The sequence below is a fragment of the Acomys minous genome (assembly GCF_964271855.1).
Source record: "Acomys minous genome assembly, chromosome: 12".
Lineage (NCBI taxonomy): Eukaryota > Metazoa > Chordata > Mammalia > Rodentia > Muridae > Acomys > Acomys minous.
Genome location: NC_140493.1, coordinates 89,688,724 through 89,707,933, shown reverse-complemented (window position 1 = coordinate 89,707,933; position 19,210 = coordinate 89,688,724). Strand labels below are relative to the sequence as shown.

Sequence of the window (19,210 nt, the reverse complement as noted above, 5' to 3'; positions counted from 1 at the left end):
ACTGGACCAGTCAAACCTTTAGATTCAATAATGATTTTACAGGAAGTTCAGAGCCCCATACTGCTACCATGGGGTTATACTAGGTAAACTCCAGACAGAATGATATTTTATTTAAAAGTATTCTTGAGTTAGGGTCTCATCCTAGAGTATACATTGATATGTTTAAAATCTTGTCCCAGCAAGGTATAGCAGCTTCAGCCAGGCAGTGGCGGCGCCCGCCTTTGATCCCAGCACTCGGGAGGCAGAGGCAGACGGATCATCTCTGTAAATTCGAGGCCAATCTGGTCTATAAAGTGAGTTGAGAACAAGCCAGGACTACAAGAGAAACCCTGTCTCCAAAAACCAAAAAAGAAAAAAAAAAGGCATAACAACTTTCACCTATTAAAAAAAATATGGTAGAGCAGCTTTCACCTATGATTCCAGTGCTTAGGAGGTGAAGGCAAGGGAACTGCACAAGTTCAGGACTAATCTGGGCTACACACTGAGTGCTGAGATGAGAAGTTCACCTTCAGCTTGGCAGTGTACGTGAAGCCAGCCTGGGACACATGAGACACCGCCTCCCAAAGCAAATGCGGATACACAGAGAAAGAGCCGAGAGTGCGATTGCACTGCAGAGCTTGCTCAGCGTGCTCAAGACCCTGGCTTCAGTCCACATGCTTCATGTGGGGATCACAAATATGCCCACGCCGCCCAGTTTATGTTGTGTGGAGGCTGAGCTGGGGCTTCACGCATGCTAGACAAACATTCTACCAAACGGGCTAATGCCCAGTCCCCTTATCTATAACTTTACTAGAGGAATCCATTAGCTACCTTTAGGGTAGCCTAAGAATTAAGAGATATGCAACAGTCACTCAATAACACTGTAGCAAATACTCCGCCCCGTGCACAGTGTTAGAAATCTTAGCTGCAATTTCTGATGATAAAGTACACTTGTGGGATAAAAAGAGCTGTACTGGTGGAGCCCAAGAGTCCACCAAGTCTCTCGCAGAGATGCTCCAGAGTCCTGATGAGCGTTGCCTCGCTCATCAACAAGCAGAGCGCATCACCCTGTTTCTGCAATCACGTCTTTGCCTTCCTATACCATCCCTTCCTTAAGTCTATGTGCTCCTGGAGGGCGTCACCTGGCTTACTTTTATACTGGGTTACAAATAAATGTTTGTTAAATAAATATCCATCATATCCACAAATGTTTAAAATTGCTAAGCAGAGTCAATCCTATGAAGAATTCTAACATTTTCCTTCAACTAAGACAAGCAAGCGCATGAGTCCCCCAACGGTGCTGGCAGCGTGGCAGCGAATACCAAATGAAGTGAGAATTAATACAGTTCACACCCTGTCTTGCCTTATTTAAATCACCAACATTACACAAACATCACTGTCACCTGGCCCAATCCTGTTCCTGATGTTCTGCCCGAGGCTCCCCAACAACTCCTACATTTTAGAGCAATTTCTTGGCACCCGCTTAGGAAGCTAATTTGATTCAAAGTGAAAGCAGGAAGTTCTCACTTTAAGTTGTTTGTATCCTACAAATTCCTCACATCAAATGCTAAGAACCAAGCTCCTCTACACGGCTCCCTCACCTCCTCTGAGACCAGACAGAGATACCTTCTAGCATGGGCTGGCTGTATGGCCACACTGGTGAAGCCACAGCGGGCGTCTCTATAAACTACAACTGTGCCCAGCATCGGGGACCTACTTACCACTGCCTGTCTGGTGAGCCCACTCGCACACCCCTGTCCCTGAGGAAAGGACTGTTCACACTGCTCTGTTTCACAAGTAAGAGTTACGAAGCCTTAGCAGTGACAAGGAGCCGTTCTCACTGTCAAATGTTACAAGGTGCATGGGCATCAGAGATGGAGCAGTTTTCTTACTCATGGGCTCAGAGAAGCAGACACCACTCTTCAGAACATTGTAGGATCAATGTACAGGAGCTGGGATTAGTCAATGAACTCTGCAGGACAAAGTTTCAGCTGTGGTTTTGTTTAGGGGCTGGAACATTATGGTAGGATACTAGATCATATCCAAGTTGGGTTTAATAATTAATATAACTAGCAGGTGACTGAGGCAAAAGGACCATATATTTGAGACCAGCTTGGGCTACATCAAAAGTTCAAGACCAGCTGAAATACACAGTAAGGTCCTGTCTCACAAAAGTTACAATAATAATTACTGTAACTACAGATTTACCTGGGACCCTGGATCTCAAGAAGTAGAGGAACTTCCCATTTTTGGAGTGCATGATGGCTCTCTTAATGAACTCTACCACAGACTGACAGCGATCCTCAAACTTGGGATGGCACCATAAGCTGAAGGTTCCTGAAAGGAAATGTTAAAGAGTAAATTTACAAACTTTTTTGGTAGGGTATGGTAATACATTCTTGTCACCCTAGCACCCAGGAGTCTAAGGCAGGAAGATTTAAGCTAGAGGACAGACTGAAGTACGTAGCAAAACTCTAAAAAACAAACAAACAAACAAACAAACAAACCAGGGCTAGAGAGATGGCTCAAAGGTTCAGAGCACTGGCTGTTCTTCCAAATATCCTGAGTTCAATTCCCAGCAACCACATGATAGCTCCCAACCATCTATACTGGGATCTGATGCCCTCTTCAGACCTGCTGGCTCACATGCAGATAGAATACTGTATAAATAATAAAAAAAAACTTAAAAAAACAAAACAACAAAATTTTTTGTTTGTTTTGTTGTTTTTTGGGACAAGGCTTCTCTGTGTAGGCCTGGCTGCCCTGGAACTCTCTCTATAGACATGGTTGGCCTCGAACTCACAGAAATCCACCTGCCTCTGCCCCCTAGTCCTGAGAGTAAAGGTGTGCACCAACACTGTCTGGCTGAACATTTTAATGGTTTTAATAACTCATTCTATTTTTTTAAAAAAGATTTATTTATTTATTTATTTATTTATTTATTTATTTATTATGTATACAATGTTGTGCCATGCATGTGTGCCTGCACTCCAGAAGAGGGTACCTGACCTCATTACAGATGGTTGGGAGCCATCATGTGGTGGCTGGGAATTGAACTTAGGACCTCTGGAAGAGCAGTCAGTACTCTTAACTGCTGAGCCATCTCTCTAGCCCAATAACTAAACTCTTAAAAATTAAATTTAATGGTACACAGAGAAATCATCTTGAAAAAAACAACAAAATACATTTTAAACAACTTTTTAAAAAAATTCACTTTGCGGCTGGGCACGGTGGCACACACCTTTAATCCCAGCACTCGGGAGGCAGAGGCAGGCAGATCACTGTGAGTTTGAGGGCAGCCTGGTCTACAAAGTGAGTGTAGGACAGCCAAGGCTACACAAAGAAACCGTGTCTCAAAAACCCAAAATAAATACATAAATAATAAAAATAAAAATAAAAATAAACTTAAAAAATAAGTTCACTTTGCTGGGGATGATGGCACACACCTTTAGCCCTCACACTCTGAATGCAGAAGCAGGTGGATCTCTGAGTTCGAGGCCAGCCTGGTCTATAGAGTCCCAGGACAGCCAGGGCTACACAGAGAAATCCTGTCTTGAAAAACCAAAAACCAAACCAAACAACAACAAAACCTCAAAAATCTTAAGATAAAAAAATAGAGGGCCAGCAAGATGGCTCAGTGTGTAAAAGCACTTGCCACCAAAGATAACAACCTGAGTTCTCAGCTGAGAACCAGCACAGCAGGAGGAAAACACTGACTCCCTCAGGTTGCCCAATCTACCATACACATGTGGTAGCATACACACAGGCTTGCACACAATCAGCCACAAAATGCATAAATTAAAAAGAATTGTTAAAAATTACATTTAGAAAAAGTATAAAAGACTTTCTCTTCCATATGTATTACTACTCCTTAAATGTCTTACTTCGCATATTTAGGTTTATAAATGCTAAATACATTGGTCATATAATGAAGACACACACATGCTATAAAGGATGTGAGAGCAAGGACTATAGTAAAAGTGTGCGTGAGCTCAGATCTCCTCAGCCTTCAAGTGTGCACACGACTCACTCTTCAAGTGTGCACACTACTCACTCTTCAAGTATCCCTTCTTGTGTAATAGGCACGGAGAAAGCAAACTAGGTCTTTCCTTCTGAAGCCTCTAAAACCCCATGCCCACAACAGTGCGAAGTTTCTACCTCACACTCCAGAGTCACAAAGGGAAAGGGGAATCTAACTCCTATGACTTAATACTAGGTTCCAAAGGGAGGCAGAGGCAGGTGGATTTCTATGAGTTCCAGAGCAGCCTGGTCTACAAAGTGAGTCCAGGACAGCCAGGGATACACAGAGAAACCCTGTCTCAAAAAACCAAGCTAAACCAAACAGACAAACAAGCAAACAAAACCCCCAAAACCCAAAGCTAGGTTCCAAAAGACTTAACCACAGAAAGAGCACAGTTTGGGGTCACTAACCCTCCAGGGAACTGCAGACTCAAGTCCCTGCAGCGCTCTTACATATCACTGAAAAGGAAGCAGGCATGTCCCACTGCCAACAGGCACAGGCACAGGCACAGGCACAAAGCTGCCTTCTACTAAAAACCCCATTTATTTAAGAAGAAAGGGCCTTTAAACAGACAGTCACTGCAGAAGTACTTCGGAGAGCTCGTCCTCCTCACCTCCCGTGAACCTAACGCTCAAGAAGCATTCCTCTACCATTCTCAGTATTAACAGTTGCCTGGGGCCGGGTGTGGTGGGGCACGCCTTTAATCCCAGCACTCAGGAGGCAGAGGCAGGCGGATCGATGTGAGTTCGAGGCCAGCCTGGTCTACAAAGTGAGTCCAGGACAGCCAAGGCTACACAGAGAGACTCTGTCTCGAAAAACCAAAAAAAAAAAAAAAAAAAAAACAGTTGCCTCACTCTGAACTGCTTCATTTTGTATTGGTTTATCTGTGATTCTGCTCTTTTGGAACAGCAGAAAAACAGGCAGCAATGACTTCCTACCACACCCCACTCCCAACAGTTACCTAACCCATACCTTCTTTAGTTTTTAAAGCCCTATTTGTATTTTTTATTTATGTTTGCGTGTGTGTTCCATGTATGTACGGGTACCCATGGAGGCAAAGGAAGGCACCACATTCCCTAGAACTAGAGATACAGACAGTTGTGAGCCTCCTGACAGGATGTTGCGAACTGAACTCTGGGAGAGCAGCAAGTAAGTGTTCACGACCACTGAGCCATCTTTCCTAAGCTAATTCATGGCGTCTTTTTTTGTTGTTTTGTTTTGGTTTTTGGTTTTTTTTGTTGTTGTTGTTTTGTTTTTTTTTTTTTTAACTTTATTATATATACAGTGTTCCACCTGCAGGCCAGAAGAGGGAGCCAGAGCTCATTATAGATGGTTGTGAGCCACCATGTGGTTGCTAGGAATTGAACTCAGGACCTTTGGAAGAGCAGCTAGCGCTCTTAACCTCTGAGCCATTTCTCTAGCCCTGGTTTTTGGTTTTTAAAGACAAGGTTTCTCTATAGCCCTGGCTGCCTGGACCTCACTCTATAGAGCAGACCTCAAACTCAGAGAGACCCATCTGCCTCTGCCTAAGTGCTAGGATTAAAGATGGGTACCACCACAGCCCAGCTATTATTAGTTTTCAGTTTTTATTTATCTTTATTTTATGTACATTGATATTCTGCCTGCATGTTATCTGTGCAAGGGTGTCAGATGCCCCAGAATTAGAGTTACGAAAAGTTGGGGGCTGCCATGTGGTTGCTGGGAATTGAACCAAGGTCCTTTAGAAGAGCAGCCAGTGCTCTTAACTACTGAGCAATCTCTCCAACTCCTCTTACCACAAGCTTTTTTTTTTTAATTATTTAGAACATACAATTTTACTATTTATTAAAGACAAAAACATTTGCATGCTAAGATGAATATGTCTGTTATTTTTATAAAAAGAATTAAATCCTGGACTGGTCATGATAGAGCACACCTTTAATTCCAGCACTCGAGAGGCAGAGGCAGGCATCAGATCTCTTGAGTTCTAGGCCAGCCTGGTCTATGTAGTACGTTCCAGGACAGCCAGGGCTATGTGGAGAGATTCTGTCTCAAAAAAAAAGAAACAAAACCAAAAACAAACAAACAAACAAAAAATTTCAAACCAACCAAACAAAAAGAATTAAGTCTTGGCTGAATGTTTGCTACTGCAGGATTTGGAACACCAACATTTTTTCAGAGTTGACAGATATTTAAAACTGAATGTTGCCAGGCGTGGTGGCGCACACCTTTAATCCCAGCACTCGGGAGGCAGAGGCAGGCGGATCGCTGTGAGTTCAAGACCAGCCTGGTCTACAAAGTGAGTCCAGGACAGCCAAGGCTACACAGAGAAACTCTGTCTCAAAAAACTAAAACAGAACAGAATAGAACAACAACAACAAAACAAACAACAACAACAACAAAAAAAAACCCCTGAATGTTGTGGCGTCTGCCTACAATCCTAGCACTTAGAAAGCAGGAGTTCAAGTCCAGTCTTGCACGCCCGCGGCAAGATGGGAGGCAGGAATAAGACAGTCTTTAGACGCTCAGGCCAACTATGCTGATGTATGCTACACTAGTGAGCAGGACAGTCTCAAGGGAAAGTGTACAGGCTGACGTTCAAGATGTTCAAGGTGTCCCCAACTTCACAGGCGCCCTGTAGCATGTACATTCCTGCACTTACCCCTCCCCCCACCCCAGTGAGCTGTGGGGATGTGGGGATGTGGAGATGTGGGGCCGCTTCCGGCTGTGTGCAGCAGCTGACCATGATTTGCCTCGTGCTCTAGCAGAAGCATAGTTTTGCCAGCTGCAGATAATTTCTGCAACTGTGTGACATTTGGAATTCAGGGAACTTTTCAGAGGGTATATAAATGCTAGAGCCCCATAGACATGGTCAGTGGTTGTTAGTCATTCAGGGGGGTTGGTTGCAGCTTGTTAGTAGTCATGTTCAAAAAAGAAACAAAGGGAAAGAAATTAGATTCGGGGATCGCTATCTCTTTCTCTCCCAGCTAGTGACAGGGGGTGAGATGGGGGAGGGGGAGTGATAAAGGGTGGGGAAAAGAAGAACTCACAGAGTAGCAAAGAGCAGCTTCTCTCTCTCTCTCTCTCTCTCTCTCTCTCTCTCTCTCTCTCTCACACACACACACACACACACACACACACACACACACACACACACACACAGCAGACAGGCTGGAAGCTGGCTTAGAGGTTAAGAGCAGTCACTACCTTTGCAGGTTTGGTGGCTACCGTTCATATCCCGCAGCAGCTCCAGGACACCTAATGCCCTCTTCAGGTGGTGCATACACATACACTCAGCCCACACACATAAAATAAAAATGATGAAATAAAAATTTAAAAGGAGGGCAGGGGACTAGCTCAGCAAAGGTAGGAGAAAAGGCGATGCTGGAGAAAGGCGTCCTTCCGGACGGTGCCTCTTACCTCTATAGTGCTCCATTCTGGTGTGGTGGGTGATACCCTGTGATCGAAAGCTGAGGCTCAGGATGTAACGAGGATCAGAGCTGTCTCGTACCAGGAAAGAACCATCTGGCTTCCCTTTCAGCTTCATCTCTGCATCTTCCCAATTCATAGGCCCCCAGTACCAACCACACTATAAAAGGTAGGAAATAGTAAGGTAGCTAACAGAGAAATGCCAACATCCTGGGCACAATCTGTCTTACAGCAGAGATGTCCCCCTTTCTCTAAACTATCTGAGAAGGCAAAAGCCACTAACTCTTGTGCCAACCACAGCAGTGAACGCCGGTCTCCTTACACTTTTGAGTCCCCCAAAGACTACATTTCATTACCAACGGTCCTTTCAGGACCAGAAGGAACTGGGTCAGTTTACCTAGCAAACCACCTTAGACTATTCCAAATATTTCTCTACAATCCTCCTCCATTGTGTCTAACTTTTTCCCACTCAAATTCAGCCTTCTTACATTTCCTATGGAATGAACAATAGCCTACTGTCTAGCCACTGTGAATACGGAAGCAAAAAACACCTCTTCCTCTAAAAGTATAAGGACAGTTCAGGCATGGAACTCAGGTGTGGGAGGAAAGCTGAGCTGCCAACCCTCAGGCACCCCACCTTCTCCAGCTCTCGAAGACTGGCTGCAAAGCTGCTTGCGTCCGGCCGGTAGAGGGGGCACTGGAGGTGCTGCGAGGGCTGGCTGTGCAGAGGCTCTGAGGCTCTGATGGGAGCAACTCGGGGAAATGCATCTGCAGGGCAAGAGTGGAGACCACTTGTTTACCTACACTGTTCCTACCCACAGGCCGACTCCCCGCACCACACCCCTCCCCCCCCCCAAAAAAGAGATGCTAACTGAAGAGGGCAAGGCATTAGAAGCTAAGCTGGAGCGAGAGGGTGAAGCCAAAGCAGTGGGAAAGAGCTGAATGGGCTGGAACAAAAAGCTGTGTGGGCTCGTGTAAGCTGTGAAGGATGGTGGGGCGGTAGGGAGCCGCTCACTAACCTGACTAAGGTGACTACTTCAGGGGCTTCACCAGCCTAGAGCGAGTCCAACTTCTCCCACCTCGAAGTGAAGTGCCGGTAAAGCAGCCTTGGAAATAGTGACTCGCTTACTTGCCCAGGGAGAGTAAAGACTTTGCCAGGCAAGCAGAAAAGAATGCTGATTTCATTCATTTTAGTCCTTGGGTACCGGAGGCTGGCAAAGCAGGTATGGGCTACTAAATGCTTGGTACTTATTTACAAGGCTGCAGTAAATACCAAAAGCTTAGAGGAAAAAAAAACAAACAAAAAAACAACCAAACCACAGAATTTGATAATCAGCAACATACTAACCCTCTTCCCTGAGCTGAACTTAAGGCAGTTTCTTAAGTGAAATCACTGAGAAGCTGCAAAACAGCCCCAGAAGAAGGGACCAAAAACCCCAGTCTTTCATCTCTAAGAAAAATAAGATTTACTTCCATAAAGGAACAGGTTAGAGAAAAAAATTTTCAGACTCATTTTCAAGGTCTAGTCCAGCCAAGGAATAAAATTGAGGCTTTCTTCTAAGTTTTAATTTCCATAAATAGACTTCTCCCGTCCTTCCACTCTTAGAAGTCTTGCCTCTGAGCTAAGCTAACCTGGGGCGTGGGGTGGAGGAGGCGGAGGTAGGGGGAAAGACTGCAAGGAAGACCCCATCGGAGCCACAAGGACAGATGTAGGCAGCGTCCCACTGATATCATCTAGAAGAGAGAAGAAAAGCAAGAGGTTCAGCATCAGGAGCATACAGCAGCGAGGTGAGGGCAGAGGAGGCCAGGATCTCAGGCTGCTCTCCCGCCCCGGAGGCCAGGCTTGAGGACATCTTTATGCATGGCGGGCAAGTCCTCCTAACCAGCTTTGCTCTGCTTAGAAAGCAGGAGAATGAGGGTCTTCCTAAAGCAGCCCAGCAGCGACAGACTGAGGGCAAGGGAATGTGCAGCTAGCCAACATGGACAGTAACTATTGCTGCGTGCGGATGAAATGCCCGCCCACCCAAGTGCCTACAGAGATGACAGGGGTGTGCAGAAAGGGTCGGGAAGTAATTGGGTCATCAATAGAAACCCAGACACGTCTCTGGCTCCTGACAAAAAGAACAAGTCCCTAGAGCCCACCCTCCCTCTGGGTAAGATGGCAAAAGGGCAGGTCGGAAACTATACCTAGGAGGCTGAGGCTTCTTCTTGGAGGAGGAGGGGGAGTTGGAGGGTGTGGAGAGGTCAGGCCCCGCTGAGAAATGTCCACGTCCACAAGCGACACTGTCTCACCTGAGGGATTCATATAACAAGCATGTTACAGAAGCACCATGCCCAAAGCTGAGGCCAAAAGGAAAGGGGAACGCAGGGCAAGCAAGGGAGGCCAGAGGGCCGAGGGTCCCAAAGCTCAGAGTCTGATCTCTCCAGGCTGGAACTACCCTCAACACTAACTGGCTTAAAATCCAGTTGTTGCCGGGCGTGGTGGCACACACCTTAATCCCAGTGCTCAGGAGGCAGAGACAGGCAGTTCTCTGTGAGCTCCAGGCCAGACTGGTCTACAGAGTGAGTTCCAGGACAGCCAAGGCTACACAGAAACTGTCTTAAAAAAAAAAAAAAAAAAAAAAAAAAAGAAAGCCGGGCGTGGTGGTGCACGCCTCTAATCCCAGCACTCGGGAGGCAGAGGCAGGCGGATCGCTGTGAGTTCGAGGCCAGCCTGGTCTACAAAGCGAGTCCAGGACAGCCAAGGTTAACACAGAGAAACCCTGTCTCGAAAAACCAAAAAAAAAAAAAAAAGAAGACTCTCCAGTCCTCCTCAGGTTAGTGAGCTGGCTTGGAGGTTACAAGACCTGCTACTCTTGAGCAGACCCACATTTGTTTTCATACACCAACATGGTGGCTCATAACCACCCTAACTCCAGCTCCAGGACACTCAGCGCAGCCACCTGGCCTCTGTAGGCACCAGAAACACAGAGTATACACAAATAGGCAAATCAACTCATATACATAAAGTTTAAAAAGGACGAGGGGTGGCAGGATGGGTCAGTAGGTAAAGGGACTTGCCAACAAACCTGACAATCTGAATTCAATCCCTAAGCTCTGCACAGTGGAAGAAAAGAACTGACTTTTTTTATTTTTAGTTTTTCGAAACAGGGTTTCTCTGTGTAGTGGCTGTCCTGAACTCACTTTGCAGACCAGGCTGGTCTCGAACTCACAGAGATCTGCCTCCCTCTGCCCCCCAAATGCTGGGATTACAGTACAGGCGTGCGCCACCATGCCCTGCGTTAAGAACTGATTCTTGATCATTGTCCTCTGACCTCCACAAGCATGATGTGGCACACAATCAATAAATAAGAAGTAAATAAAAAATAATAAAATATTAAAAATTTTTAAATGTTTTCATCCGATCATTCATGGCTGGAGAGATGGCTCAGGGGTTAAGAGCACTGGCTGCTCTTGCAGAGGACCACGATTTGCTCCCCAGCTCCCATACAGCAGCTCACGTCCATCTGTAATTCCAGTTCTGCGGTATCTGACACCCTCGTGTAGGCTCTACAGACACCAGCTACAGAAGAGGATCACAGAGACATACATGTAGACAAAATACACACATAAAATAAAAATTCTATCACCCCTTTACTACACGAGGGGCCAGATTTCCTCAGGAGAAAAGCATTAGCTTGGCCTGACCGTGAGAAAGCTATGCAATGCTATTTGGGCCGCTGACTTCCCTTGAATAAGGGCTCTAACTCTGAAAAGAAATCTTTTTTATCAAATAAAACCATACCATTTGTCTTTGCACACTAACATGCTAACGTGGAGCAAGCAAGTAGTTTTCTATATGCCATATGGACACGACAAAAGCAAGAGCCAGAAAACTAACAACTGGGTAAGGAGCAGTGAGACGGCTCAGCATACAGAGTGCTCGCCTCTAAACCTGAAGACCTCAGGTCAACGCCTACAAACTGTTTCCGGCTTCCCAAATATGTGCATGCACACACAGTCAATGTTTAAAAAAGGAAGAACTTCAGGGTAGCAGGGCACCCAACACTCAGTGGTCAGAGGCAGGAGTTCAAGGCCAGCCTCTGCTCCTCATTGGGTGTTTGGGGCACCAGTGAAAGTTCTAGGACACTGGCCATGGATTGACAACTGTCAGCCTCACTACTGTGAACAGTGCAATAGGCACAGGCACGTCTCGGTCAGGAAAGTCTAGGATGTCATTTAAAAGTGCTAAGGCTCGGTCTTAACCCAAAAGTACAAATGTGCATGTCCCCATTAACTAGAAAAGTATGTAGCCAATAAGATAAGCAAGTCTGTGTACGGAGACCTACCACAGCACATGTCTACATGACGTCATTTGTTCTAACAACTCACTAGAACCTATGCAGTGGGGGGACCCACTGACCTGGAAATGCCCATTCTAAATCAATTCTTCTAATCACCTTTAAAGGGGCCATAATATCCAAAGAAGTTAGAGACTGGCATTTTAAATTTAGTTAATTACATTTTTGAGATAGGGTCTCTCACCACCTAGCGCTGATTGGCCTGAATCCCTACATAAACCACACCAGCCTTGAAGTTTGCAATCCTTCCTCCCAAGTGGTGGAATTACAGGAGTTGATCACTACACCCAACCAAAGACTATTTTTTAAAGGGCTTCTTAGTCACAACCAAGTAGGGCAGCTGGCTTCTCAGACTTGAGACAACGTGAAAAAGACCTTTTTACAGCTTCTGCTCAACCAGGAGCTTTTACCCATGACTGACAGACAGAAGGTCTCTCTCCGAAACGTTTCCCATAATATGAGATGGCATGGGAGTAACCCGCTACCAAGAGGACACTCAACAGCCTTCTCACTTTAGCAACTGTGTTCCCTGCTGCAAGAGGACAGACTTAAAATAGACACAATGAAGAACACCAACAGCTGCAAGAACTCCACCCCCTAAAACAGTAAGACAAGAGCTCACATAATCCCATTTGCCGTAAGTCTTTAGACCAGACCAGCCACTCATGGGTAATCTATGGACTTCCTTGGAAGCTGGGACAGGAATTAGGACTTCAAGGAAATCTTTTATGCATCACAAGCTTATATTTTTTAAATTCTTGCCTTTAATTTATATATAATAGCACTAAACTGTGCAACTTCTAAGGCTACCCAATTCCATGAAGCAGCCTTCATCTTCAAGGTAAAGCACCTGAAATCAAGAACACACTCCGCAGCCGGGCGTGGTGGCGCACGCCTGTAATCCCAGCACTCGGGAGGCAGAGGCAGGCAGATCGTTGTGAGTTCGAGGCCAGCCTGGTCTACAAAGTGAGTCCAGGACAGCCAAGGCTAACACAGAGAGACCTTGTCTCAAAAAATAAAACAAACAAACAAACAAACAAACAAACAAAAAAGAACACACTCCGCATGCCATCCCAACCCAGGGGGCATGGGATGAAGGAAATTACTGCAGACAGCCGGGGAGGTGCATGGAGCTCCCCCAGCAATCATTTCCTGAAAGGGCTCAGAACATTCCCAATGTCAGTTGTCAGAACAGAGAAGGAAAGGCATGATCCTTACCTGTGAACAAGGGGCTGAAGGAGACCGGAGAAAAGGCACTTTGAGTTCTTGTCAACCTGGGTTTCCTAGGGAGCAAGAAAGCACACAGAGAATAAAGGGGGAAGTGAGCACATATGCACTTAAATCACTAGCACACTGGATTCCAGATGTCCTGAAGCACAAAGCAAACCCTTTATTACAGACATGTTGGCAACACTTCTGTAATAAAGCCTAAAATTTAAAGGAGAATGAAATAATTAAGGCAATTCCTTAAATAGATTTGGCTACTGAATCCAGCCTCCAAAGCGATAGCAATCCTTTGGATCCTAACATGCCCAGCACATTAAACACCTTGAGGGGGTAATTACTAAGTCTATTTCACAAGGAACAAAGTTGGATGCAGACTTGATTTTCATCTGAAAGCCATGCCAAAGGCTTTAGGCCTAAGCAGCTGCCAGCTTGGAGCAATAGCTTCCCTATGGGCCTGACTCTAAGACAAGGTTCCAAACGGAGCCAGGGCACCAGGGAGCACACCCCAGACTCAAAAGAACACTAAAAAATCCACCTTCACCCATGACCACTTCTCTGCCCATGGCCCTGGGATGTGAGCCAAGGCCATGGCTAACAGGTGGGCAGCTCTGCCTGGCACCAAGTGTACCCTCCCCTCCCTGAGTCACACAGCTCTGCCTTTGTGTTCTCCAGAAGCCACCTTCCATTTACACACCAAGGTGACAATTCAGCAAACAATGAAAAACAAAAGATGCCAACACAGACTTTGCAGCTGAAATGCATTAAACTTAAAACATCTTTTTTTTCTTGTTTGTTTGGTTTGGTTTTTCAAGATGGGGTTTCTCTGTGTAGCCACAGCTGCCCTGGAATCCACTCTGTAGACCAGGCTGGCCTCGAGTTCACAGACAGCAGCCTGCCTCTGCCTCCCGAGTGCTGAGATTAAAGGTACGAGCCACCACTGCCTGGCTTAAAACATCTTTTCATTCACCTCAAGATGACAAAGATTTTACTGAGGGGGTAGAAACAAGCGATGTGCTCACAAAGGGCAAGAAGTCGGTTGTGATGACTACATAAATTTGTCAGAAATCAGCCAGGCTAGGCATGGTGGTGTAGACCTTTAATGTCAGTATTCAGGAGGCAGAGACAAGCCAGCTTGGCCTACATAGTGAGTTCCAGAATAGCCAAAGGTAAGGACTACATAACAGGGAGGCACCCCCCACCCCATGCAAGAAAAGAAAGAAAAATCATCTGGCCATGAAGACATACACCTTTTTAATACCAACCACCTGAAGGGAGTTCCAGGCTAGCCTGGTCTATATGGTGAGTTCTAGGCTAGTTAAAGCTACATAGTCAGAAACTGTCTGAAATAAAGTGTCTCACACACACACCCCAAAATCAATACAACTGGACACCTAAAAAAGGTGAATTTTGTAGCATAAAATTTATACCCCAGCTGTGTGTGGTGGCACACGCCTTTAACACCAGCACTCAGGAGGCAAAGGCAGGTAGATGATCTCTGTGAGTTCAAGGCCAGCCTAGTCTACAAATTGAGTTCCAAGACAGGCAGGGTTCTGTTACACTGAGAAACTTTGTCTTGAAAACCCAAACCAAAAAAGCAAAAAACACAAAAACAAACAAACAAACAACAACAACAAAAACCAGGCAAGCAAATAAGCCAAACTTATAGTCCAATAAACCAGACTTTTTAAAGAGTCTTATCTGCAGCTGGAGAGCTGGAAAGGCCCTGAGTTGCATTTCCAGCACCTGCACTGACTAGGCTGTAGGGGTTTATGGCCTCAGCACCCACACACCAGTGTGCCTATGTTCACACACACAAACATATACATATTTTTAAAAATATTTAAAACCCCATCCCACAATTGACTGACTCTAGACATTATAATTACAGTTACATAATGTATGACTCCAGATATCACAGCTGGCTCACCTTCCAGAAATACTGTGATCCAAAGGAATAAATGAAAGTAAACTCTTTTTAACTCTCAGCTGAACCAACAGAGTAAGAAAGCACACAGGAAGCTGGGTGGTGGTGCACGCCTCTAATCCCAGCACTGGGGAGGCAGAAGCAGGAGGCTCTCCGAGTTTGAGGCCAGCCTGGTCTACAGAGTGAGTTCTCAGACAGCCAGAGCTACAAAGAGAAACCTGTCTTTAAAAAAAAAAAAAAAAAAAGGAGAAGAAAGGAAGAAAGAAAGAAAAGAAAACACACGGAGAATAAGGGGAGAAGCGAACACACATGTCTAAAACTCTGGCTTTCAAATGTCCTAAAACACAAAGCAAACCCTTTATTACAGAAGAAAAAAAATCTGAAATGAAATCCTATTTAAAACCATTTGTATTCACAGGTGTGGTGGTGCACTCCTTTATTTCTAGCACTTGGGAAACTGAAAGTGGGGGAGGGGCTCTAAGCTCCAGGACAGCCAGGGCTACACAGAGTAAGTCTGCCTTGAAAAACAAAAACAACAAACCCAAAAACAAAACAAAACAAAGTATTTGCTTTCAGGACCCATGGTACAGCCTAGTTAGTAAAATGCCACCAATCACGCACAACGCCCTGAAGTCAACCCCTGCACCAGCCCCCACACAAAGCAAAAACATGTGGGGGGGTTAGGGGTTTTTGTTGTTTTGTTTTGTTCTTTAATGTGTATTTGGGGGCTGGAGAGATGGCTTAGCAGCTAAGAGCACTGCCCACTCTTTCAGAGGACCTGGATTCAATTCCTAACACCCACATGACAGCTCACTGTAATTGGAGTCTGTAGCTCCAGTTCCAGGGGATCCAACACCCTCACACAGACATGCAGGCAGGCAAAATACCAATGCATATAAAAATTTAAAAAATTTTTAAATTTTTAAATTTTTAAATTTTTAATGTGTTTTTATTTATAGGCATGTGTATGCTTGTCTGTCACACGTATGTGGGGTGTCCACTGAGGCAAGAGATGGGACCCCTGGAATCAGAAGAGTCCTAGGCTCCTGCGAGCTACTCTGGACACTAGGAGCAGAACTCAGGTGCTTTGGAAGAACAGCAAGCGCTCTTAACCCTTGAGCCATCTCTCTCCAGCCTCAAAACAAAAGCTGTGTTTGTGCTTTGTTTTTGTTTTGTTTGAAACAGAATCTCGCGTAGTCTAGGCTGGCCCCTGCCTCGCTAAGGAGCTGAGGATGAGCTTGAACTCTCTCTGCTGTCTCTCAAGTGCTGGGACCACAGGTGCACGACAAGATGCCCACCTTTGCATTCTTGTTTAACTTTTTGGATTTTTTGCTTGCTTGCTTGCTTGCTTGTTTTTTGTGTTTTTTGAGACAGGGTTTCTCTGTGTAGTCCTGGCTGTTCTGAACTCACTTTGTAGACCAGGCTGGCCTCAAACTCACAGAGATCTGCCTGCTTCTGCCAAGTGCTGGAATTAAAGGCTTGGGCCACCACACCAGCTTTCAATTTTTATTAAAAATTTTAAAGATTTATTTATTTATTATTTATACAGTATTCTGCCCGAGTGTGTGCCTGCACACCAGACAAGAGCACCAGATCTCATTGTAGATACTTGTGAGCCACCACGTGGCTGCTGGGAATTGAACTCAGGACCTTTAGAAAAACAGCCAGTGCTCTTAACCTCTGAGCCATCTTTCCAGCCCCAATTTTTATTAATTTTAATTATGTGTCTGTGTGTTTGTTTGCACACGTAAGTACAGGTGTCATCAAAGGCCAGAGGTGTCAGATTCTCTGGAGCTGGAGTTACAGGTGGTCCTGCGCTGCCTCACATGGGTACTGGGAAATGATCTCAGGTCCTCTGTGAGAGCAGCATGTGCTCTTAAGTGCTGAGCCATCTCTCTCCCACTCCTGCTTTTGTCTTAATGTAAAACCTGAGCTTCTCAAAATGCAAACAGAATTTCAAAAGCAGACAATGAAAACTTTGGTCTTCATTCTCAGCTTCCCGGATGTGGTGCTGCATACTTATTCCCAGCACGTGGGAAAAGAAGCAGGACCGTCACAAGTTCAAGTTCAAGTTCAAAGCTACATAACAAGACCATAACTCAAAAAACAAAGCAAACAAAAAAAGACACACACCTTTAGTCTCAGCAGCACTTGGGAGGCAGAGGCAGATCTCTGTGAGTGCAAGCGAGCCTGATCTATATAGTTGAGTTCCAGGCCATCAAGGGCTACATACACCCAGTGTCAAAGAAAGAGATGAAATACAGGCGGCTTCCTTCTGAGAGGTCTGACAACCCACACTTGAATATATCCACAGCCCACACTGGGGACATGGCTACAAAAAAACAAGATACCACCACACATGGTATCCATTTATAAAAGTTGCTCATGCCTACAGCTTAGTGCCAACAGCCCAAAGGCCTAGAGTGGAAAGTTAATCCCACTGGACATGAACTTAGAAGCTGAGGAGCATCTAGGCTGACTTTTATTTGATAACTGTGGGTACAACATTAAACTCAGCAAGTAGAAACCCAAAGCACTGGCCTTTCAAAAGGTTCACACCTCAGCCATTTGGCAGTTTGCCTCTTTTCACAGGAAACTGCATCACTCTGCCATCTGCCCATGCTAGGGACGAGTCTCTCCAGCGCCAAGCTCTGAAGAACAGCAGTACCCAAGTGCACACGTCTTGCGGGGGCCTTCTCACTTCAGCTCATCTTCTCCCCCACCCCCGACATTTTGAAGAAAATCATAGTTTCTAGGATCTAGAAAAAGAAACCATCTGAATTTAAACCCAGGCAGAGCCATCTGATAGTGCTGTATGGTTCCTCCTGGCAGAGATGGGCGCTTCAGGGCTGGAAGCTAAAGGTAAAGGGTCTGAGAGGCTGAAATGACAGTAGGTGTGCAGCATTCTGTAGGGAGACGCTGCCTAACTGAAAACCCATTTCCTATCCCAAGACCCTGTGAGGATTCTAAGGTCTACCATTCATGAAAAGGTCAATCTAGATGACTTTAAAAAAAAAAAAAAGGCAAGGAAATAATTTAACATAAAATTGAGGATGGCAGCCAGGCGTGGTGGCGCACACCTTTAATCCCAGCACTTGGGAGGCAGAGGCAGGAGGATCACTGTGAGTTTGAGGCCAGCCTGGTCTACAAAGCGAGTCTAGGACAGCCAAGGCTACACAGAGAGACCCTGTCTCGAAAAAACAAAAAATAAAATAAAACTGAGGATGGCTGGGGGAGGACAGACCACGAGGAAAGCAACACTTGAGTGTAGGTAAAGTATGGATATACCGAGCCTACTTACTAAGCCTACCGATGAGTAGCTGCTTATGCGTTTAGTGCACACATTTCCTGTATCCCCTTTTAGATATAGTAAACATCTGGGATGATAAAAGCCCAATTCTCAGCTGATAGGACGGTTTTTGTGACTTTTTCTTTTTGGCACAGGGCTCTCTGCACCTGAGAAGCAGCTGAGGATGACCCTCCTGCTTCCATCTCCTCAGTGCTGGGTTACAAGCACGCCTGGTTTATGCAGTCAATGCTGGGGATTAAAGTCAAGCTAAGCTCCATACAGCCCAGGCCTCCAAAGAAACATATTCTCCAATGCTGGGACCCCAACCCAGGGCTCTGAGCATACCAGACAAGCAGGCTACCAACTGAGCTGCCTCCCCAGCCCAGGTAAGCACCCTAACTAACCCTCCATACCATATCCATGGGTTATTGATACCTTCCCACATCACCTCGAAAAACACTGCAGGACTAAATTACAGTACTTTAACTTTGCCAGTGAGCCACTTGCATCTTAGAACAGACTCACTGGAGAGGCAGGCTAAGGATTTAGTAGGTCATGACTCAAGTGACCTCAGACAGAAGGCTTCAGGCAAAGGTCTTTTGGGGTGACTGCTATCCTTTGAGTCAAGTATGTCATGGCCTGAGATGTAGGCAAGAGAACACCCCTGTCCACTTTCACTCTGCAAATTATCTGCATTGCAACAGATTAATGAGATAAAAGGAATTAGAAGTGTTACTCTAGGCAGGGCGTGGTGGAGCACGCCTTTAATCCCAGCACTCGGGAGGCAGAGGCAGGTGAATCTGGTCTACAAAGACAGTTCCAGGACAGCCAGGGCTAGCACACAAGAAACTCTGTCTCCAAAAAGGAAAAATAAAATAAAATAAAATTTAAAAAAGCGCTAGACTAAACAGGACAACAGCACATAGATGTAACCATTGGCCAGTTTTCAAAATCCTTGGAACGCATAATATAAACAATGAACCGCAATATCTACCACTCTTGTCCATAAATCCCTTTATTGT

The 19,210-nt window shown here is 45.4% G+C and overlaps 1 protein-coding gene across 2 annotated transcripts in view; it reads right to left on the bottom strand.

Annotated features, from left to right (window-relative positions):
• SOCS7 (suppressor of cytokine signaling 7) overlaps positions 1-19,210 on the bottom strand; it is a 46,695-nt gene that overhangs the window by 21,500 nt on the left and 5,985 nt on the right. The window contains exons 2-7 of one of the 2 annotated variants that reach the window (XM_084750788.1): positions 12,967-13,031; positions 9,596-9,700; positions 9,041-9,142; positions 8,046-8,176; positions 7,400-7,568; positions 2,188-2,316 (exon numbers count right to left, since the gene is read on the bottom strand). In XM_084750788.1, coding sequence (XP_084606914.1) covers positions 2,188-2,316; positions 7,400-7,568; positions 8,046-8,176; positions 9,041-9,142; positions 9,596-9,700; positions 12,967-13,031 — 701 coding nt within the window. The remainder of the gene's footprint in view (positions 1-2,187; positions 2,317-7,399; positions 7,569-8,045; positions 8,177-9,040; positions 9,143-9,595; positions 9,701-12,966; positions 13,032-19,210) is intronic. The other variant, XM_084750789.1, reaches the window with a different exon arrangement.